Consider the following 24,213-nt stretch of genomic DNA (forward strand, 5'->3'; position numbering starts at 1 on the left):
CATTTATCCTCAGAAGTACTTCCAGAAAAATCTTACCAGACACAAACTGTGTAATAGAGAATAATTCCATTTGGCTCCAGTGGAGGTTTCCATGACAACTTCACAGTGACACCCAACAACTGTTTTACAGAGAGGGCTTGTGGAGGAGAACTTGGAGCTGTAAAATGAGAGAATAGGACACAGCACCTTGTTAAACAGCTAGGATTGGTGGGATACACAGCATCCTTAAATAGGCTTTGAATTATTTGTGATAGAAAGTTAACCTTGTACCACACTGGTACAGTATCCATCCGCTAATGTTAAGGCACAGCTTCTTTTCCTTTTTCTGACAGACGATAAAAGAAGATTTTGCATGGTGTTGTTATAACATCTGTTTCTGTGATTCAATGGAAAAAGTACTTCATGAGAAAACAGAGCAATGGCCAGGTCACAGTGATTCACCTACTGCCCAAGTACATTGCTGTAATTTTTTTCCCCTTCTAATAAAAGCAAGAGCTTTATAGATATGAACACTTGTAAAATACAGCATAATAGTTCCCCTGAGGAAAAGAAAGTGCTGTAAAGAATTATACAAAGTGCCAAAAGGTGGAAAAGTGGATAAGCATGGCATTGAGAGATGATAAAATTGTGGGATAGTAGACAGCAGTAAAATCTATTCACTCCATCAAACAAGGACCACATTCATAGATTTAACGTGTCACAAGGGCAAATGAAAAGATAGGCATTGACTGAGATCCTTAAAATTAATTTTAAGATGATCCCTAGATGACACCATACCCCAACTCTGCAGGGAAACATTGTAAATAAATGAAAATGTTAGACCACATTTGTCTTTGTTCTAAGGTTGTTATTAATTTTACTGAGGACAAATAACTAATGCATGCATAAATTATACTGCTTTATTATCAGCATGTTATTGAGAAATGAATCTTTTTCTGCATCTTGATTCATGCCCTGTGCATCTCCATGAAGTAATATTAGAATTATATTTGTTTTTCTCAAATTAAACCAAAGAGCATCATGCACTAAAAATTCAGGTCATAGCTGTAGTCATGCATGAAAATTGAAAATATGAGCATAACTATTAGCAAATCTATGAAACATTTGGTCTGAACCTTGGAACACTGTGTTCCTGTGAATACAGAACATGTGGTGTATTATAAATATTGTTGTTTTTCACTTCTTGTTCCTTTCACTATCTTGAAAGCTGGCATAAAGGTTTTATAACTCCTTATATTATAGAAGAAACTATTTTATATTTTTCATGAACAAAGGTTCACTGCATTCAGTGAGTGTATTTACTAGTGAAAAATGTTGACTGCTATATTTTGTGTTTTACTTGCTATATTATCCTCAGTGACTATACAATAAAAGATCTGTCATATGGCGAATGTCATCTTTTTGACATATCTAGTTAATTCTACAATTCTTATTCAGGTATTTTTTTTTCTAAAGAATGGAAACTACATTGGTCTAAATAAAAATAATCTCTGCTAAAAGAATTGATTTATCCAATCTAGCTCTTTTCAGTCTGCTCCAGCAAAATAACTCTCGAGCAAAGTTTTTTTACCGACAGTGTGGCTGATGAGTTGCTTGTGTCAATGCCCCTTTAGACAGGTTCCCAGAGATTTCCTACTGAAGCAAAGGAAAGGAACAGACACAGCCTTTTCCAAAATGTCACTCACAGCACCTAAGTTAAGATTTTTGGTATGAATTTTTTTTTCAGGATTCCCCTGCAGAAACTCAAAAAGTGACCAATGGTAACTTTGCACTACAACATTGTGTTCTGATAGTACAAGTATAATTTTAAGGTTCCTCTGCTGGTTTGTGACCCACTGTAAAAATTAGCAGGGTTTGCAACAACTGTGTTCTACCCTCAGCCTGCACACGCCCCAGCTCAATTTGGAAGTTCAGTGCTACAGATGATGGACTTTGGGCATTTTCATATTATTAATAATTTCATATCTATCTATGTGCACCTGTACATGCATATGCTTAGAATAATACAAGAAACCCCACAGAAATGTCCCTGGACCATCCAAACTGCCTTTTTGTGGTTTTCCCTTTCCCCAGCTCTCACATGACTGAAAAACCAAATACAATAATTCTACCATGTCATGTATTAGATTAAAATAGTATGAGTAAATTAAGATACTTCAGATTCATAAGATATTGGTAAGATCAAAAGTCCAGGCACAGAAATTGCAGCATTTCATACAGCTTGTCCTGATAAATATGTTGGTAGATAGATGGATAGGTAGATAAATAGGTTTGTGTGTAGATACATAGGTACAGATAGAAATGGAGAGATATAATTGCCAACAAAAATGCACGAGACTTAAAAATATCTGGCATGAAGTTTAAGAGTGAATTAAGAATGCAGGTAGAAAACTATGCACTGAAACTTCTGTTATGACTTACCATCTTCATCAGTTAGTACATGCAGAGGTGAACTACGAACGCCCTCTCCCATTGTGGTACTAGCAGACACTTCTACAGTATATTCTGTATATTTATTTAAATCTAAACAAAAAAAAAATTCAATAAAACAACCATTCAATGGAACAAATTAGTTTTTTAATGGACTGCAAGTATTTTTGAAGTGGTGAATAAGCGTATCACACTGATCTGTGTCATTAGAGACTGAAATAAGCATTGGGAAAGCTTGGAACACCAAAATCTTGGCAAAAGAAGGGTCAAAGCCCTAATTACCAGTTTATAGTTCATATTCCTAGAATGCTTTGCAGTTTGTCCTTGGCTGTAGTCTGAAAATGTAGCAGTGAGGGTACTGAGCTCCCAGCAATAATTGCTGTGCCACACCTCAGCAATAATGACAGAATTTAGGAAAAGATTCAAAGGTGAGTGGAAAAGGAATTTTTTTATCCAGAATAAGATCAGAAAGATATGCAGGTGACTTGAGGGTTTCCTTTGTTACAATGATATTGAAGTTCCTTGTACTTTAATCATCTGAAATACAATGAAATTTATGTTAGACTCCACCATTCAAGGCCCTTTTCACCACATTATGACAGAACACAAGTTATTTTTTCAGGACAGGGAGCAAAAAACTTTCTGTAAGGGCAAGAAGGATCAGGTCCAACCAATGAACTAATATATCTCTGTCTGCTGCACACTTTCCAGAAAAACTCACAGTTGCCCTAAGTTCCAGATCATTATATACTGGCCTGCAATACGTAGTGTCAGAAGGGTAGTGTTTATAACTCTTTGCTCAGTCCCATTAGTCCTCACGAGATATATTGTGTAGGTCTGTACGATCCCATTGGGAATGGATGGTGGAAAAAATGATAATTCAATTTCCATGGACGAGATGTTCCTATAGGTTATGTTTTCTGGTGCAGAAGCAGGAACTAGAAGAAAATAAAAATAGAAGATTTCAGTCAGTTTCATTGATTTGGAAAGAATTCTTATAAACCAGTTTCAATTAAACACATTGTAAATATTCGGATTTGTATCCTATTGTTTAATGAAATACATTTTTAAAGAGGCTGAATTTGAAGATCAAAACCACTTAGACACACACAATACCAACAAAGTCATTAAAAAAATTATAGAAATTGTCTTAATTCATCTTCATCGCTGTCATGGTTGCACTTGGCCGTGGTCCCACTGATCCAGTCCCTGCCTGACACGGCAGCCCAGCCTCAGCTTGGCTCCCCCACTGCAGGCCTGCCTCACTGGCGCTGGGCTCTGTCTGCATTGGTTATTGTCACTGAACCTGTGAAATTTCTTTTCTGGCTTGACCTCAGACCTGCTGCATCAGCAGGAGGTGTTTGGCACTCCGGACTGGCCCTGGCTGCCACACCTTGCCTGCTCCATGTGCTTTGCAGTAGGGTGGTGAGACAAGTCCTGGCTAGTGAGGCCTCTGCTCATCTGGCCCAGGAACCCTGGGGCTCTTGGCTCCCCATCCCTTACCAAGCACCTGGCCTTGCTCTTTTGCTTTGTATAGAAAAGAGAAAAATGGGATTCAAACTCACTGCCTGGCAAAGTAAGAAAATACTTTTTAAATTATTGAAACTTATCTCCTGGACATCAAAGGTTATCATAAAGCAACTTCTTGTCAAAAAATTTCATTTTTTAAAAAGTACTCACCAGTTTCAGAAGTTCTGACCAGAAGCGGAAAAGATGACTGATTCCCATAGCCAAGTCTGGTGAATGCTCTTACTGAGATGTTGTAGAGAGTGTATGGCTTCATTTCACTCAGTGATATACTTGCAGATGAGGCATTTTTAATAAAAAAATTGTTGGAATCACTGTACAGAACTTCGTAGTGAGTTATGAGACCATTAGGCTGCTCAGGTGGTAACCATCTCAGATTTATTTCTGTTGCAGTTACATTTATTAATTCTAAGTTTTGAGGTGGGGAATCTGGTTCTGCAACACAGAAATCAGAAAAAAACCTTTTCAAATAATAGAATATACAGCTGAGATCATAAACCTGTTGGATCCTAACTGTAACAAAAGAGCTACGCTCATTTTCTCAATCTCCTTCTCAAAGCCTTTCCACTTTTTACCTTAGTTAATTTTGATATGTCTCTTTTTTACCCATAAAATTAGGCATCTTTTTGCATTATGACACTTTAGCTTTTCTGGAATTTCTTTTCTCATCCACTTCTAAATCTATCTGAAAGTGCACTTTTTAAGAAAAAAAATTTCTTTTCTCTACCAGTCTCATGCAGACTGGTCCTTCAAATTCTCTCATTGTCTTCCTCATATTCAGTTCTTTAAACTTGGATTAATGTCCTCTGCTTTCTTTGGAAATAACCACCCTTAGTACTTAATCAACTATTGAACCAAGAAAGAGCCTGCATGCACAGTAACTAAATTCCATTTAGAGAACCCTGTGTAAATCTTGCACACTCTGGTGTGAAGGCCATGCACAAAGCAAGTCCGGCTCCAGGATGGTGTGTGGCTAAATCTATTGGCAATGTATGAGCTCATGTGACTCCACTGAGCTAATGAGGCACGGAAGTGTTGAAGAAATGAGTGAGCTCCACTTATGAATAAAATCAGCTCTGAATATCAACTTTGATTCCTCTGAAGGCTTCACCACTTTACCCCTGAAATAATCTGTAAAATCAATATGAAAATATACTAGCTACTCAGGATCATAGGATTCCATTTGTGTACAAATACCCATTTGAAGATATTTCAGAATTCATTATGAATTTTTTTTGCCTAAAAGGTCCCAAAAATCACTTTCATTCCTGATTTCTGAGCACATGAAAGTGTTAACTGTAGCAGATCACTGCTCTCTGGATGACAAGACTGCCCACATGAATATTTCCCATGTGAAGAAGCTTAATTTTTAATTTAAATGTATTTTGCCATTTATCTGGCATGGTAAAATATTTAAATGCAACAGCCTAGTTTCTTCCATCCTAATGCAAGTTATCTAAGACAGTTGTAGTGAATCTTTTATTGGGAGGCATCTCTCCTTTCAAGAATCAAACAAATTTCTGTTTCTAGGCTAAAATTAGGACACATGAATCTCAGCCTGAATTACTTCAAGAAAGCTAAAAAGAAGAAGAAGAAGAAGAAGAAGAAGAAGAAGAAGAAGAAGAAGAAGAAGAAGAAGAAGAAGAAGAAGAAGAAGAAGAAGAAGAAGAAGAAGATAAACAATTATGCATAGCCTTATAAAAAGGTAAGAATTCTTGGTGGGGTTCTCACTAGTTTCCTCAAGCCTTGCATGGCACTTTTATGAATGAATGAACAATTGGCTGTTGGCTCTGAACAGAGGAACTCTACTAAGAAAAATTTCTTTAACACTCTCAGGCAAGGGACTGTAAGCTTTCAGAGAGAAAAATACTTATATAAGTAATTTTCTTCTCTTGTGATATGCCTTTCCTCTGTAAAAATACTGAAAGCATAGGAGAATATAATTTTTTAGAAGATTTGCAACTATTTTAAGTTTCACCATTTAATCTGATATTTTGTGTGGTTATTCAAGTCACCTAAGCTTTATAAATACCCATGATTTTTAATCCTGTACTTGTTTTCTCTCCTTTATTGACACTCAATTATTTTTCTTGTATTGTAGTACATTTGAAAATGAGAGAGATAAATGACAATTGGGCAATCACCCTCTGGATTACTTCAGTAAACCTGGAAATAACTGCTGAAACCAGTGAAAATACTAACTTGATGCAAACAAGAAAAGACTAACATTCATGGCTCTGCTCTGCAAGTCAAATTCCCATGTTTTCTTTGCAGAAGCCAATGACAACTCCAGCTCTTGCCCCAGTGCCTTCATGGGTTGGAACTGCCTTGCAAGTAAGAAAGGAAGATTCAAAAATCTTTATAATGTAGTATTATACCTGACATTAAAATTATTGAGCAGTCCTAAAATTATTAAAACCTATACAAAAACAACTGTTTATTATATTCAGCATTAAAAAATCTTCACTTTATCAGCATCTTTGCCTACAAATAGAAATATGGTCTCTGAATTGTTGAAATGCCCATATGCTTCAAAACCAACCTAATTTACACATGATAAAAAGAAAAAGACGATAAAATGGAATCACAAAGATTATTATTTAGATGAGTGGTAGGGACATATTGTTTTGAGAGAGGGAGCCTCAGCTCAGCAGCTTTCCTTCCATTTGTCTATCACATTTAAAATTAGTTGATTGCAGGTCATGCCACAGCTTTCGTTATTATTTTTTTAGCACTTACCTAAAAATGGTCTAAATGAAATCACTGACTGACAGAAGACTAATAATTTCAACACTGTTTTTATCTATACACTTTGTTCCCCCTTTTTTGTATGTGCTAGTCTTCTTTTTGAACAGACGCAAACTTCAGTACAGAAAATAAGTCATCATTGCAAACAGTGTATTACCGTCCTCAGGGGTTCGCACAAACACCTCATTCTCTTCAGACAAAGCACTTTCTCCAACTGTGGTAGAGGCTGTGACTCTCATTTTATAATCTGTGTACTTTTTTAAACCTGGAAAGATTAATTTAAAACATCTTGACTCTTAACTTCATAGCAAGACTGTTGACTTATTTTGTCATAGCTACTTATAAAACTATAGTACTGGATACTGTTCTGAGAGTTTTTGATACATGCTAAAAGATTATGTACAATACTGTTTATTTGGTGACAGTCAAATAAGCATGCAGTTAAATGAGCAGATTTTGAAGTAAGTCAGCCAGCTTCCTGTAAATAGCTTAAAGAATTTGTCAAGAATGTCAAAGGATGCATATATGAACATCCAAATATGGGGGTTTAGTCAGTATGCGTTATTCTGACTAGCATCAATGATAAGTGAAACTCTATTAGGAATGTGTTTGCTTCAATTACTATAAAGAATACTACCTTAAAATAAGAAAATTGTTATTGATGTCAGATAAATACTGTGAAAAAAATGCAAATCTGAAAAAGACTTGATGATTTAGGAATATTTTCCTATGGGGAAACAGGAGACTGAGGCAAATATTTCAAGGAGAAATCCATTTCACAGATTACTGCTTGTACCATTAAAAAAATTACTGTTTATCTTAACCAGCCCTCTTCTCCCACCTCACATACCCTACATATCCCCCACAGTAGACAAGTCTGAGTAGTGTCCCAATCTTGTTTTTATATGCAGTTTTGTTGTGTGTGTGTGGATGTGTGTGAATGTGTGAGATTTGATCCACATATATTTCAAATGGCTACAATATAAAATCAGAAAAAATAAGTTTTTAAAATGTACTTGCAAGTTTAAATTTTTATATTTTTTTAATTAAATGACACTGTACCTGTCATAAGTAAGCTGTTGTTTGAAGTTGTTTCGTGAAATGCTCTTTTTGTATCCAGTTCCATGGCATAAACAGTATAATGAATGATTTTCCCATTAGGATTTGCTGGAGGATCCCAATACAGCAAGACAGAGGAGGAGCTAATATTCTTGTAAAATATATTTTGTACTGAGCTTGGGACTTAAACAAAACCACAAGAACATACAGTAAGTAAATAAATAAGTAAAAAAATTCAAACATTCAGTGAAATAAGTTATAGATGTCAACTTTGGTAATACCAGTTACAATTTACCTTGTTCACTTGTCCTGACTGTAAGAACTGATGGTGGTCCTTCTCCAACAGCAGTGAAAGCAGACACACTAATTGTGTAATCTGTGAAAGGTGTGAGGTCCTTTATAACATATGACAGTTCTTCAGCCAAAATGTCGATGTTATATTGATTATCTATGAGTCAATGGAGAGAAATAGTTGCTTACTCAAAAAGTCATTTTATTTCTTATTCATTCTAAACTCACTTTGGCATGGCAACCTGGAAATATTTTATTCTCAAAGAATTAATTTACATGTCAATTATAAAAAATAAAAAGAAAAGTCTGCATTCAACCTTTTAACTCCCTAAAGAAGAGTCCCTTTTCATGTGTACAATAGATAGATTGGCTTAGGTGAAATGAGTAGAATTGTGAGGTTTGTGAGTAATCCTCTAGAAGCTAGGAAAGGGTACTTTTGTATAAGGTCTAGTCTCTCCAGTGATTTCAGAACAACGGCTCCTAGACTGGTGGAGATTTTGAGGGGTTTTAAATAGTTTCAATCAAGAAAGACAAATTTCATCTTCCTTGCCCTCCCAATGGTGCTAGAACAACAATACTTGGAAAGGCTGCCTTCACAGATCCCTTCATGCTGGTATTTTTACCAGAAGAGTTGTGGTCAGTAGAATGATGAAGCCATGCATGCCCACAAAGAGAGTTCGATGCACTCAAAATAAAGTTTGAAGTCAGCCACAATCCAAACTGTGTTAGCCAAAACCATCTGCTAAAAAACAGTCATTATGCCAGTGCAACATGAAAAGGTGTGGGCACTTCACATCCCTGAATATCAGGCTCAGAATTCAGTGAGAAGGGCATTAAAATAAAGGCATTGAAAAAACATCAGGCCCTGTTGAAAATTTGGCTGTCAACAGCTTTAACTACTATAATAACTCCTATAAAACAATACTTGGATGGTAGATCACAACAGACACTGGCTGAAATAAATTTTCAGCAGCACAGACATCTTTTAGCAACTCAATACCTCAAACTGAATGAGGCCATAAAAAGAAGATTTACATTTAAAATGCTGTACATTTCCTGTGTACGACAAAGATTCTTCAGGATTAACATAGCACAGAAAATATCCACTGCCGTTTAAAATAAAGGATTAAATTCTGGTTTTAGATACTGGTGCATTTAGATGAATTCAGTGACTTAATTAAATCATTTTAAAAAAACAAAACCTACATTTTCTCCCCACTGTTCAAAACACTGTAAAAATTTTGAGTGATATTTGAAATCCCTGCCTGTCAGCTGAGGGCTGCTTAATGATTTGTAAATATCCATACTTGGTAAAGAAACAGTGGTCCATTGATAATACAGAACAAGTGTACTCACTAATGACATCACCATGTCATGGGGTCATCTCCACCTGTTTGTAACCCATACAGCAAAGTTGTAACTTTTTGACCTATTTACCTTCACTGACATTTGAAAACCTATTAGTCAAAAGGCTTAGAAAAATCAAGGTCTCTGAAGGGCTTGGAGATATGTTAATCCCTGACAATCACACCTGCTTTGGCAACTGTAATAACTGATTGTCTATGCAGCTTGGCTGATGGCTCTCGGGTGCTCCTTTCACCAGGAAGAAGGTCAGCTGGGTGACAAGGGGCTAGTTCCTGCCTGTGTGGCATTCCCATTTGCTTCAGAAGGTTATTTGGTAGTAAAAAAATCTGACTCCAGCAAATGACCCATTTATAATTTGCTTGAACCATGTGCTAAAGATTATATCTGGGACAGTGATGGGGGTCCTTCAGCACAAAGAAGCAGGTAGAAAAATACCCTAAAATATCTTACCCAAAGCAGAATGTAGTTCTGTAGCTCCATTTATATCAGGGAAATTATCACCAGATACACTTGTAAATATTACTGGGGAAGCTGTTTGAATGTTGAAAAACATTTCAGCTGAACCTTCATATAAATCATTGTCTGCTTCCATTGAATTCCAAGGGGTAGAAGAAGGTTTGATATTTTCATTTATTGTGTATGGTTCCAAAGAGTCAATCAGATACTATAAATTAGAAATATAAAAATAAATCACAAACCTAGTCATCATTAAATTTATATATAATATAGAAATGATGCTTGTATGTTTGTACATGCAGATAAATACTATATAAATTTTAGCATACAAACATTATTGATCATTAGAATAATTTTTGAAATATAAGCTTTGTCATAAAAATGTTCAGCTGCCAGTAGCCTACAACATTTCATTCTGGTTATTCTTTAATCAAACACCACCAATTTTTTTTCTTAAAAACAATTCTTAAAATACGTATTTTATAATAATGTGGCTATTTTAAAGTAAGGCCTTTAATTTTACAGCTATAATTTTAGAGCTATATTGAATAGATACACATTTGAACTTGGGAGATTTTATTTGTACTAACTATGTCCTGAAAGAAGGCAGCAGGCATTGAAAACACAAGGACTTCAGATGGTCCTTCCTGTCCCTCAGGGAAAAGATCAGCAGGCTGACTAAATCTCTGAGAGGGAATAAGAGGAGAGGGAGAAAACCAGAAGCTGATGAAATAAAGGGGAAAGAAAAATCAGGGTGTATATATGTGAAAAGGGAGAGTGTAGGGGAGGTAATGTGATATAGGGGCCCGTAAGACAGAAGATGCAGAGAAAAATGTTGGAAAGGGATGGCAGCAGATATAAGTGGAGCAAGAACAAAGAGAGAAGAAACAAAAGCAGAAAAGAGAGAGAGGCTAGAGCATAGGTACAAAATGGTGTGTTAGTACCAGATCTTCGTGCCCCTTCAAAATCTGGGACCAGATCCAGGACTTGAGCATCTCTGAATTGTTCTGCTGTCATCTGGAACACTCCCCACTCCCACATATGGCCCACCTCACTGCCAGAAAGACATGTTTTTACAGCGGTGTAACTAATACACATTAGTCCTTTCCCTATGGACTCTGGGCAGAGAAAGGGCAAAGCCACATTTTCACTCCTTTAACGTGAGGTACATTAGCAACAGGCACAGACAGAGCATCAATCTCACCTAAGTACCAGGAGGTAAAAACTGTGTATGATTCATCTTCACCAGCATTTTCTAGCAAAATAGTAGGCCACATGGAAATACTTTTTGGTTCTGAGGATTTTCCACATATAAGACAAGAGCTTTTTATTGCTATTGGTTTTTGAGTACCATTAGCACAATGGGTCTGTCAGTTCAAGCCCTGTAGCTGCTCTAAGCTGTGGTCAGTGCGGTTCTAGATAAAGCAAGGTTGTTTATGACTTGCTTTGGGTTTTAATTAGAAAATTACATTCTATAAATGATAATAAAACAGCAATGATACTGCACTAAGAACTCAAAAATTAGGAAATTCCATCACCAAAACATTTTTGTGCACACTACTTTAATTTTCTGTGTCTGGACTATGATACAATCTTTAATTACAGAGTTATATGCTTTCCTTTTTCAAGGATGCCTGTCTGGTTTAATGAGTGGATCCTTATCCTAATTTTTTTCCCCTTGCTCCTTATTTAACATTTGACTCCAAGGCTCTATTAAATGTATATCATTCAACTTGAAAGTGAACTCCTTCCTTGAGCCCTACATCAAAAACTTAGATCCAGATCCAGTGAAAGACATCACTGCCTGAAAAAATAAGGAATTATGCAGACTTTGAGCACCTGTTTCCAAAATTCAGCCCAAAAAGCCCTACCCAGAAAGAATTAAATCCTGAGCTGAATGTTTGCCAGGGGTCTGCTGTTCTGTGCTGCATACTCAGAGATGATCTAAGCACATAAAGCACATCAGCACCCTAAATCCAGAAGCTAGACTGATTGACAGCCTAAGTCCCCTCAGAGATATGATCCCATAGATGTGCACAGATATCCTTAGTATGCAACCACAGCATGGAGTTAAGCATGTAGCATCACACACATGAATTTAAGGATACAAAAGGAGGCAGAAATGTCTAAGCCTGTCTGCCTTGCTAGTAAAACACTTAGCTAGCATTTGGACACTTCTGCTGAATTCACAGGGTTCGTACCCACGTCTTCTAGAGGTTTGACTGAGTGGCTGTGTATCAATCTATGCACCCAGTTCTTTACTGTTAACAGTCTGGCCACCCTGGGCTGCAAAGAACTCAAGGACTGTGGGCTGTGGCTTCCTGCCTTCAGCAGCTGGATCATTTTACCAGAATGATTTAATTTTTCATGTTGTGGGAACAGTATTACTGGAATAATTTTGAAAACCAGTCAGAGAAAGAGAGTGGACTGAGGAAGATGGCTTTTTAAAAAATTGACAACTTATCAGTGGGAGCTAGCTCATTCTGTAAATGTCAGATAAGGCAGAGAGCAAATTTAATCTAACATAAAATCCATATATATAAAAAAAGAAAATAAGACCTTATTTTTGTTCCCAAGAATAGTGTTTTCCAGAGTGGCGAGTGTTGCCTGCACATGCACTTTAACTCTGTACTGGGTAATGATTCCATTTGGTTGTTGTGGCTTTCTCCAAGTAATTTTTATATATGTGGCTTCCACTTCTGCTAGTTGTAAATCTGATACAGCACCTGGGACTAAATATCCAAGAAGAAATTTCAGTTCATTAAACACTTGGGATTATTACAAGGTTTTTCAGCACTGTATACAAAGTACAATAGACAATCCAATTTTACATCCTTATCTTTTGAGTTGACCCTGCGCAGGGCAGAGACTTACTTCACATATTCTCTTAACAAACAACTTACAGTTCTAAAAATATGCAGACTTTTTTTAACACATAAGACATGTATGAGTATGGTCAGAGACTAATATGATGTAAACGAGGATTGCTCTACTGAGGTCTACTTGGTTGGAATCAAGCAGACCTTTGCTATTTTCCTAAATGGACTTTCAAGTATTCTTGAAAATAAAAGGTTAGTTCTAAAATCATCAAAGCCATAGAAGAATGAAGTAAAAAAGCTGTGGGAAAAAAATTAATGTGATGCAGCTTGTTAATTTCCCTTTTACAAAAGGTTTATATAATTTTATTTAGGTTTATATAATTTTATTTATATTATATATTTTATATATGTGTGTAAATATAGATATCTATATAATAGATAGAAATGATATAGTTTATATAATTTTTTCATTAAAATTACAGTCTAAATTATATTGTAACTTCCATAGGACCACCAGAGGTAAAATGCATTTATATTCAAGAGAATGATATTCAGATTTGATACAAAAATAATTTTTTTTTCCAAATACAGGTCAATAAAAGACTTTTTTGAAATGACTTGTATAAGGAGGATTTTTAGATTTGGCATTAAAATAAGACACTCTGTGTTATGCTAAAAGTACCCCAAACCCACTAAAATTCCCTTTGGTTTCTGTCAGTACATTTCAACAAAAGATGAGCACCTGTAGCTAATCTCTGGAAATTGTCTCTGAGAGCTGCATAAAGAAGACCATTCAGGAAAGAATATGATAAATAAATAAAGATAGGTTTTCCTCCCAGTGTTAAATCTTGACAAGAAACATTGCCAGCAAACCCTGAGGCAGAGATTTTCTAAATTTTTGTTGTGCAGTATAAAACTAAGACAGAAATAACCATCTTGAAACTGCCTCTCTATTACACACCAACTCTCATGTTTCCTCCATGCATCCTCAAATGCTGACCAAGAGTCCTGCACAATCTCACAAATATGTGAGCTAAATCTGCATTTCTGTGCAGCCAAGGATTCTAACCTGGTGAGTTGGCCATTTGGGACCACAATTCCACAGGACCGAGGGCTCAGAGGCAGAACCAGCCACCTGGCTGTACTGGGACAAGCCCTGCATGTGGGGCCTGTCTCACTGCTGAGGGTGGCTCTATCACAGACGGCATCTTGGATTTGGTGAAGATGAGTCAAAGGGGAGATTCATAAGGAACAGGGGGCTGAATGAGCCAGCAGCAGGAATCTGGGCTGCACTTTCTTGTCCTCTTGCTGCCATCTAACGGGGCAGAGGGGGCCCTGCAACTTAATTACTGTACCTAAAATTAACTTTTGTTAGAAAGATGCTACATTTCTTTCACGATCTCTGAAGGCCTTTGATAGGGGATAAATGTACTGACAGAGTATGAACTTGACAAAAACAAAGAAATAAATGTCATAATAATATTCAGTTGATTTCTTTTCCTCTCTTGTAGGGCTCTTACATCCATTCTCTCCTTTGCAAAGTACCTTTAAGGCTCTGAAGGGACAACTGAAACCCTTCATCATGTTCAATCCGTTTGTTTTGCCTCTCTGTGCTTACCATCCGCAGGAGTGAAAACTGTGAGGTTGGTCTTTGGCCCCACCCCAGCGCTTGTCTCAGCACTGACGTACACGTCATAGCTTGTAAACGGCACAAGGTTACTAAACACAAACTTCAGGTCTTTTGTACTGTTATCCAGAACATGACCTGGAATTAAAAACAAAGAGATTTTAGGTCTAAAAGAGAAACAGCCCATGACTGCTTTCTGGTATGATGAACAAATGAAAGGACAAATTTGTTCAGGGAAAGGCTAATCAAGAATCACCTTTAGTGGAATAATGTTGAATATATGGGGAATAAAATAACAAATCAACCAACCCACCAATCAACCAAACAAGACACTTCAAGGAGGTGTGAGTTTTAAGAGTAAGAGATTTTAAAAAATGTATCTTACTTTTCCTGTGTGGTCCCATAAAAACATTAGAATACAGCTTATGCTTATGTCTTACTTAACTACAGACAGTTCTATAATTTCTGTATCTATATATGTCTGAGATTAAAAAAAATGCAAAAACGTCAAAACAAACTTAGTGTTGATTGCATACTGCATGAGAATGAACATTCTCGAGAAATCTTTAACAGAAAGAGAAAAAAGTGAAGATTTAGATATATAAGCACTGAGATTTAGATATATATGCACTATAACCTGTGCATCTCCTGAAAGATTGAGGAGAAGTTGATTTTATCCATTCCTAGGAATATCTAATGTGAATTTAACTTCATGCTCTTCCTTTTCCCTTAAAATTAATCTACAAATCATTAAAACATGTAATAGCAGAAAGGGATCTATAGCACTGCTTTTGACTATCCATTTTTGATTGGCAGGCCCAGAAGAATGTGTAAGGAAATAATCACAAAAAAATCAAAAGAAATCATAACATCAACTCTGACTTACCAGATGGTCCATAGAGCTCAACTCTGTAACTGAATTTCCCTGTCACTATGGTCGGTGGGTCCCACATTACTGAGAAAGACTTTGCTGTAATGTTGCTCTTGGCAAAATTCTGTGGTGGGTCTTCTGGAACTTAAACAATATTGGAAAAAGTCTTTGAATATAAAATACTTTATATTAGGATGTCCAAGAACCCCATAACAGACAACTCATTTTAAACATAAACATGAAATATTCTGAAGGGCAGCCATAAAAGCATATCATTAAAATTACTTAATTTATGATTTAAGGTAATTCTCAGGGAAGGTATCAAGGGAGTTCATAGTATGGAAATAATCTCTAAAAGACAAAGGTGAAAAATAAACTGGAAAACAGCCCTGAAATCATTAGAAGAGAAACTGACCAAAATTTCATTAACCCTTCAGAGAGCAGCAAACTAAGGCTATTGAAATTCCATCAAAGCAATTCAACTGAACATTTCTAGGAGGAAATAAAATTTCTTTTTATCTGAACAGTGCTATCTATTTTGTATGTATGAAAGGGAACTGAGTAACATCAAATCATGTCAAGCAAAAGAATGATGTACTAGCAAACAGAAAGCCAGAATACCGTTCCTCTGGAATGCTTTTTTTGTATAGCTCTGCTAACAGTGCTCCCACTACCTAAGCCATTATAAAAGTGCTGCTCATGGACCATTGCTTCCAATTCCAGCTTCTCAGTGCATTGCAAGTAATCAAAAATCAACTTCACCTGGTGCTTAAAGATTTCTTCAGCACTGAACAACTTTCTGCAATAGGTGCAGATTGGCAACAAAAGTACGGGAGTTTTCCTCATTATTGCTTATTTCTCAACAAAGGCAAAAAAGCTTCAAGTGCATTTCTATGTACAGAAAACACATCCTTTTATAATATTATGCCTGAAAGCTATGACCCTTCATCTTTATTTTCAATTCTTCCACCATTATTATATTATTAGAAGTTCTTAAATTGTCCTCAGTTTTTCATAAAATTTGATCTGTCCTGAGTTTCTTGGTATCTTTGACTCCTAACAACAAGTGAACTCTCACTCACTGTACATTATTAGATACATAAATATATATGCATTTTCAATTGTTTCCATCAGGTGAAATTAAGTAATCATGAAAATACAAAAGCATGATACCGATAAAGACAGATTAGGACAGAAGTATCTTGCAGTGGAAATAAGTTTTTCACACAAATCTGAGAACTTTATTGCCATTTTAGAGCCATATATATTTAACATACCTGATTCTGGTGTCCGGACAATTGCACTGTCAATGTAGCCTGCTTCAGTGGTGACTGCAGAGACTTCAAAAAGATAGGTGGTGTATGGCCTGAGGTTAGTTACAACAAAGCTGATTGGTTCACTCCAAACAGAGCTCATCTGACTTGCTGCCTCTGTACTTGGTGTCACTGTAGTCTGTGAAAGACTCGTGGATTTCCCAAAAGTAGTTGAAGGAGTGGTAGTACTCCACAAAAAAGATTCACTCTTATCCTATAAGTAAAAATAAGAAACATAATAAAGTGCATCTATAACCAATAATTGTAAATAAATGTAAAAAAAGGCTGACCATCTTTGAAAAAAATTACCCTGAACTGGTTCTCCTTTTTGTACTTCAGTTTCCAAATTTAGGCAGACTTGCTAGTGCATCCTGTTAGTGACACTGTTAGAATTTCCTGCCTTATTCAAGAAGACTCAAATCTGACTAAACAGAAACATCTCTCTAGGATTCATTTAATTATTCCCAGTTTCCATTTTCAGCATTCAGTCTGTCTCTTGAAAAACGTTCCCTAGCGAGGTCTTTTTGCATCACATATATGTTGTATGTGTGTATGTGCACACACATGCATAACATACATATATGCACACATCATGGATAAAACCAGACAGGAGTTTCTTAATCCATTGTGTCAGGAGACAACTCTGAAAAGTTCCCAGGCATTGTGGCGACCAGTGCTTATGGTTCAGTAGGCGGCAGCCTGCTTTCTCAGAGCTGAATTAAAGCAGCCTGGTGTTAGGAACCTTTGCAACGTCTAAAATGATCTTTCAAATAAAAACTGAAACCAAATTTATGTTAACTTATGTAATTTAAAACTGCAATTTTCGTTAAAGCGCTAAGTGTAAGAAATTTTTAAAAAAGGTCAAAGGAAAAAAAGTTTGGTTACTGGACGTCTTGACATTTCAGTAACTGCTAAACTGTGCTCCAAGTAAGAAGGAAAAAGAGAAAAAAATTCTAGAAGAGAGAATTTTCTTCTAGAAATTCCAAAAGGATTCAATGGTTACAGGTCTGAGTTCAACAATAAGAACAATTCAGACTGCAACCATATTTTTGAAAATCACTCTGCCAATCATGTTCAGTTTTTATTTTGGTATAAGAAGTATTTTAAATATATTGAAATGTGCAACACAGAATAAAGCATACTTAATACAAAAATATCACACTATATCAAAAATATCATACTATATAGAAAATAAGACATTAACAATACTATATGTCTTCACTGAGAGAAAAAATTGAAAGCTGAAAAAACCAGAAATTTTCTATTTCATGATTTTCTGTTAAAAGGATGCCAAACTTAACCTTTCATAACATTTTTACTTTGATTAAACTGAATTTTTCAAGCAAAAGTATTCAATTTAAACTATTTTGAACAGAAAGGCTTTTCTTCATCCATTTTATCCTCTGGGACTAAATCTGTACGGTTTTTGAATCTTTCTGAAAAGTAAGTCTCCACATTTTTATGTCTCAAATTTTAAATGTAAAACTATATTCTGTGGGTTGAGTCACTTCTAATTTAGAAGGTTTATAGCACTTACATTACATTCTGGTAACCTCCCAGACAGAAGGTCCTCTACTTTAACCAAGACATCTTTCACTACAATTCCACTTCTTGCATGTTTCACACTAATCTTGAAACGAGTTATCTTTCCATTTGGTTGCCGAGGGAGAAACCAGATCAGATTTACAGCTGAAGAATTTAAGGCTTCAACTGTGAGATTCACTACTTTACCTGGAGCTTGAAAACAAAACAAACAAAAGCAGTGAGATAAACTTTTCTTCTCAGCACTGAAAAGTAGCAAATACTTCGTTTTTTTAAAATGCAATTTCTAGCTTCCAAATTCTGAAGCAAACACATAAAAAACATTCACAAACACATGTAATGTAGCTGATCTACAACTAGCTATTTTTCAGTCTGCTTTAATTGAGAAATATAAGTATTTCAGTCTCATTAGATATGTAGTAATTGGTTTGGTCAACTTAGAAATTTTCTTCTTAGAAGAAAGTCATCTACAGTCCCAGAAACAGAAAAAAGTTGCCTTTTTTTTTCCTTTTTTCTGGTTAAGAGCATTTGATAATACTGTGTGTTTTATTTCACTTTACCTGTGTCATCTTTTCTGCTGCACATAGCTTTAAGTCACTCAATTAAATTGGAATATTCACTATTACTGCATAAATGTTGCTCTTTGTACCGGTGACAGTTTCTGTGGCCTTTTTCAGAGCATCAGTATTAATCACAGCACAAAGGAATGAGATGCAGCATTGAAATCAGATTTTACATGCTATTTTACATGCTGAAATCTCCTGGGAATTAAAGCCCTGTGGCCCTGTCTTAATGCTGCCTACATGTGGCAGTCAGCAGCAGGTTCTGCAATCAATGTCTTAGTACCAAGGAGAAAAGGCTTTTCACAGTCTTTTTAAAAAAAGGCGTTCCACAATTACAGACCTTCCACAGGTGAATTGAGACAGCTGCTCCAAGCCTCATATTTAGTGCTTTCAGTCCTGCTAAATCTCTTCCACATCTTTCACCTCTTTTCCCCTCCTCCCAAAATTCAACCCTTACATTTAAATAATTTTATCTTCTGGTTAACTTTCTCACTTTAAATTTCCCATCTTTATGTTGATTAAGATGTTTGGCTTTCCTTAGCCATCAAAGCAAGAATTAGAACAAAAAAGCAGTTGGGAAAGTAAAAGTATAAATGTTATACCAATGACACATAACTCACCAATAATTTGAAGAAACCTTCCAATTACATTTATAGTAAAGCATTTTAGGTTTAATAAAAATGTAGACAGAAATTATTCCAAAAATAAAAATCTTATGTTCTCATATGGAGAAATGATAGTGCTGTCCTCTGTCAAACATGAGTAAATAATAAAGCTCACAGAAATAAGGTTTTTTACCAGCAATAGTACACAAATAGTAAAGAATAATGATCTCACATAGATCCATGTGGCAAGTTTACTACTCCTCTTTATATTGGGTTCATAAATTATTGCATTATTTGTTCAGAGTGATGGTTCCTGCCATTAATAAAGATATCTCACTCTGCAGTTTGCAGAAAGAGAAAGCAGCCTAAACCCAGATGGGCAGTCACTGCCTTGGCAGCACAAGCTCTGTGTTCCATTGAGACTGGTTCACAGGTGCACTGGTGCAAGCTCATCAGCCAAGGCACAACTGCTCCTGGAGCACGAGTGAGACCACAAACACTAAATTAGTAAAGATTGTGCAAACTCAGACTATGTGTTTTAATCTTCAAAACCACCAAATCAAATTTTCATTTCAGATTTTTTTTACCCTCAGAATCAATTTAAAATACATAAAAATTTAATAAAGTACATTCTGTGCTGAGCTTCTTAGAACTCATTACTAAACAAATACAGATTGACTTAGCAGACAATGGCAGAGATGATCCCACAACAAAGTCTGTCTCCTAGAACTGTTGCAGGCAACAACAGATGAATCCACTTGATAGGTAGTTCTGCTCTGCTATGACCTTGCTTTCTGGAAGCTGCCTACCTAGAAACTGGCATAGGAAAACTCCAAGAAAAACAGACTTTGTGTACAACAAACACCCCTACAGGCACACCCTAAATTGCCGTTAGCAAGTAGAACTAAATGAAACTTTGTCACTGAGTGACAGAATAAGAATGAGGATTTTGTTCTAAATGCATTGGAATTTGTTCAAGTATGAATTCCATCATGGAAATTTATTTGAACAAATTAGAGCAAATTTAATCAAAATAATTGACAGCTTTATTAAATTTACCACTTTCTGCAGTCTGGAAAAGGAAAGGATCGCTAAACACTCCAATACCAGCACTGTTCTCAGCAGCAACCTACAGGAAAAAACAGAAAGGATCCACATTAGAAAATCTACAGTATATACAGTTTCAGGGAATATGAAAATCCTGAGGATACACAGAGATACAGCTTTTAGCTTATCTATAAATATACAGATAAATATATACACTATAAATATACAGATGAACATGCCCTTTATAGTTGTGTTGTATAATTTATACTCAATGTTTAAATATAAAAAAATAAAAGGGAAAAAGTATGTAACAGCATAAGAAATTGAGAAAACCACATGTGAATATCCACACATGAAAAGTGGATCCCTATTTCATTAGTCTGTATTTTATGCAAGAAGAAGAACACAAGAAGAATAACATCAGTGACACTCCTTTTTCTTACCACAATACACTTACTCCAGATTCTGCACTCCTATTTTACTTACTATAACTCAAAGGGGTAAAAAGGAGAATAAGCTGCCTTTTATTTCTCTGTCTCCTGTAGGCTAGTGAGAGCAGGTCAACCTTCCTCAAAGCAGAACCCCAAGGAAAGCATGACTTTTTGCAGAAAGGCAATAGGTCAGGGAGAGTGTAGATGCACTTTATGATGGAAATGCTTCAGTGCTCACAATCATGGACAAGTCTTCCCACAGAAGAGCAATATATCAAAACTTTGGTTAAATTTATGAGGGTGAACAAAACAATCCCATTTGCTCTGCAATATAGAGTTTGGCGACAATTCAACTCAGTGATGGGCCATGGCATCCAGTACTTACAAAGAAAGAGGAAGGAAGTCTAACTTATTTTTTTGAAAAGAAGTAAAAGGAACAACAAAAGGTAAATATGAGTAAAATTCCAACAGTGATGGTGAGAGGTGAGCACACAGAGGGTAGCAAAGGACAAAAGAAAACAGAAGGCCTCAGGCCAGGAAGGGAAACTTGCTCTAATCACTTCTTGGCACTAAACAGTGTGCTTTTCAAACTCTGTAAAGATTAAACAAAAGGACAAAGCTACAACAGACAAACACAGTAAAGGAATACAAGGTAGCATCAAAGACAATCTATGATGACAAGAAGAACCTGTGTCACTGGCTAGCTCCTTCCTAAGCCACCCAAACACATGCACACCCACCTCATGACTACAGCCAACCCTACCTACTTGTACTTCACAGGGACAATCTTGAAACATCCTTAGAAATTGATGAAGTAATTGCAATAGCTGAGGAAATTGACTGGAGATCTTCCCAGGTTGACATGCAGTCGGGAAATTCTGACAGTACTTAAATTACACCATATAAATCTTAAACTACGTCCTCACCTAAACATTGTTTTTATTACCTCATCTCAAGGTAGCTCTTGTAGAAAGAGGTCAGAAACAAAACTAGCATTCAGACAGACATGGAAACCACTACCTCATATGTGCAGCTTCAAGGCAACAGACTAGAATGAAGCAAATCAACACATAATTTCATTAAATTCTTGGTACTGAAAAGAGGAACCTCTCCAAGGTTCTTATGAAAGAGTAAAGCAGACAAATAATTGCTTGGCAAATACTGGCAAGAGAGGAGAAGTTAATTTCTGTCCACCTGAAGTCATCTATTGTTGAAGAGTTCAGAGATGGATCAGGAGTGCCTATTCTCAGTGCAAACAAGTTCTACATATGGAAGACATGCTTTTTTGGATCTGGCTGAGATGATTTAGTAACCTACATGTAATATGCAAAGTACACCAGTAATTTGAAAGATTAAATCTCAATGAAGATAAAGAAGGATTTAGATGTGCCCAAAAATTCTACCCTTTGTTTCTTATGTTTTACCACATAATGCCATATATTAATTCAAATATCACTAGAAGCAGGTACATTTCAGTGCAAGTTTGACTGGGACATTTTTAAGTAGATTTTAAAAACACTACTCAAATAAACTCAACTAAACAAATATCTGGCTAATGTATTTTTTATATGGCAACAATAAATAACATGGTCCCTCAGCAAACTCTACAGGAACCTAGTATAAACTCACACAATTTACAATAAATCAGAATTCAAAATACTGAGAGGTGTTTGTAAAACCTTTACCATAATTTCATAAGTTGTTCCAGGGTTAAGACTGGTGAGAAGAACTTCCAAACTATCTGGCTTTGTTGTGACCTGTGTATAAGCTGTTTGCATCCATGGGCAGACTTCTTTATATTTAACAATATAGGATAGAATTCTCCCATTTGGATAGAGTGGTGTGTTCCATGAGAGCAAAATCCCAGCAGAACCCACTCTTTCACCTGCAAGGAACACAGGTGGCCCAGGATCTGAAAAAAAATTTTAAAAAAATTATATATATGCGCACACACGCACACACATATGTACACACACAAGCACACACATGTAAACCAATTTTTAATTAAGATTCATGAGAGTGGAGACACATTCACAGATTCTACAGAGAAATTAAATCATCTGCCAGCATAGCCTCATAAAACTACTGAAAACTGATGTGCTGCTGAATAAAAATCTTTTTTCTTGCTACAGTCCTGTTAGAAATTATTAGGTCAATTTTGGAACACCAGAAACATTATTCTGTAAGAATGTAAAAAATGTATTGGTCAAGAACTTTATTAAAAAAACAGAGTTTAATGCCAATTTAACATCTGTCATATTCTAGCACTCAATTAAAGTGTGCTCTCTTAAAAAGCACATCTGCTTTGGCCACATTTTGTTGGAAATAGCTCTGAACATCTCTTTATATACCACTGTAGGTGTAAATCAGAGTCTGGATATTATTACATGACACAACAGAAAATTTTTCAAAAGCTTGTAAATTTTTAAGCTCTCATAGAGCACTTCCAATTCAGTGTATTTTTAAATAGTAAAAGAAGATGAAAAATTTTAATGACTGTTGAAAACTGATTATAATTTCTTGGACATTACTGTGCACATAACAAATATAAGAAAGCATAGTTTAAAAAATGAACAAAATTTCATCAGTAATTTTTAACTCACTTGTCACATTTGTTGTCACAGTTCTACTTGCAGGTGAACTATAGACTGACGAAGAAACTGCAGAAACTGTAACATTGTATGTTGTTCCAGGAAGCGTATTAGAAAAATCAGCCTAAAATAGGACATCATTTTATTTAAGCCTTTTATGAAGAATCACAAAAATTAATACCGCTCTCCACAAAAAAAACCCAAAACAAACAAACAGAAAATATCCCTACCAAAAAAAAAAAAAAAAGCACAAAAAAACCACAGGAAATTTTGAGCAATTCATAACTAAATTTCTACATCCGTTAGGTACAGTATTTTGCTATCAACTGCCCTTCATAAGATGTGTGCAACATTCAATATTGAAGAACAATAAAATCAATAGTTAATTTTCTCCCAGAATCTCCTATCAATGTTTCTATACATGTTTTTCTGTATTATCATTATCAAAGAAAATATGAAACATTATAAAACCCCTTTTTGAAAGAATGAACAAAAAAATCCCTGAAAAACAAGTTTTTGACCCTTAAACTAGCTCATCCTTTTCAGTAAACATAATTATTAACTTTTTTAGCAAGAAATTATATAAAATACCTGTGTCTTTGCAGTTCCAATGAAAAACAAAAGCAAAACGTCCAGAACAACCATTATTTCTGTTAATATTATATGTTCCAGAGAGCAGAATCAAAAAGTGCTCCTATATCTTTTTGATGGCTTAGCAGTGAAATGTTGCCTGCATTAATGATTTAAGCAGAGATCTTCCTGGCAAGTACACAATTAATGAGTCTGTACTACTCAATAGCTCTGCCCTTCCCTTGTTAAAGTATTCATGAATCCTTGGATGACGGTCTGTGTCCTTCTAGTAGACTTTAAAAAAACAGTAAGTCCACTACCTGTTGTTAGGCAGCAAACTGTGGGTGCTGAAATTTGC

General features: G+C 35.7%; 1 protein-coding gene across 1 annotated transcript in view; it reads right to left on the bottom strand.

Moving 5' to 3' along the window:
* PTPRQ (protein tyrosine phosphatase receptor type Q) overlaps nucleotides 1–23,930 on the bottom strand; it is a 99,376-nt gene extending 75,446 nt beyond the window's left edge. Inside the window, exons 1-17 of the mRNA XM_066550705.1 lie at nucleotides 23,877–23,930; nucleotides 23,298–23,409; nucleotides 22,380–22,606; nucleotides 20,276–20,345; nucleotides 18,044–18,243; nucleotides 16,471–16,720; nucleotides 15,209–15,337; nucleotides 14,314–14,460; nucleotides 12,436–12,608; nucleotides 9,871–10,084; nucleotides 8,060–8,212; nucleotides 7,768–7,947; nucleotides 6,863–6,970; nucleotides 4,111–4,392; nucleotides 3,186–3,368; nucleotides 2,422–2,523; nucleotides 37–157 (exon numbers count right to left, since the gene is read on the bottom strand). Coding sequence (XP_066406802.1) covers nucleotides 37–157; nucleotides 2,422–2,523; nucleotides 3,186–3,368; nucleotides 4,111–4,392; nucleotides 6,863–6,970; nucleotides 7,768–7,947; nucleotides 8,060–8,212; nucleotides 9,871–10,084; nucleotides 12,436–12,608; nucleotides 14,314–14,460; nucleotides 15,209–15,337; nucleotides 16,471–16,720; nucleotides 18,044–18,243; nucleotides 20,276–20,345; nucleotides 22,380–22,606; nucleotides 23,298–23,409; nucleotides 23,877–23,930 — 2,705 coding nt within the window. The remainder of the gene's footprint in view (nucleotides 1–36; nucleotides 158–2,421; nucleotides 2,524–3,185; nucleotides 3,369–4,110; nucleotides 4,393–6,862; nucleotides 6,971–7,767; nucleotides 7,948–8,059; nucleotides 8,213–9,870; nucleotides 10,085–12,435; nucleotides 12,609–14,313; nucleotides 14,461–15,208; nucleotides 15,338–16,470; nucleotides 16,721–18,043; nucleotides 18,244–20,275; nucleotides 20,346–22,379; nucleotides 22,607–23,297; nucleotides 23,410–23,876) is intronic.
* Nucleotides 23,931–24,213: the final 283 nt, after the last annotated feature.

This window comes from Molothrus aeneus, chromosome 5, assembly GCF_037042795.1.
Source record: "Molothrus aeneus isolate 106 chromosome 5, BPBGC_Maene_1.0, whole genome shotgun sequence".
Classification (NCBI taxonomy): domain Eukaryota; kingdom Metazoa; phylum Chordata; class Aves; order Passeriformes; family Icteridae; genus Molothrus; species Molothrus aeneus.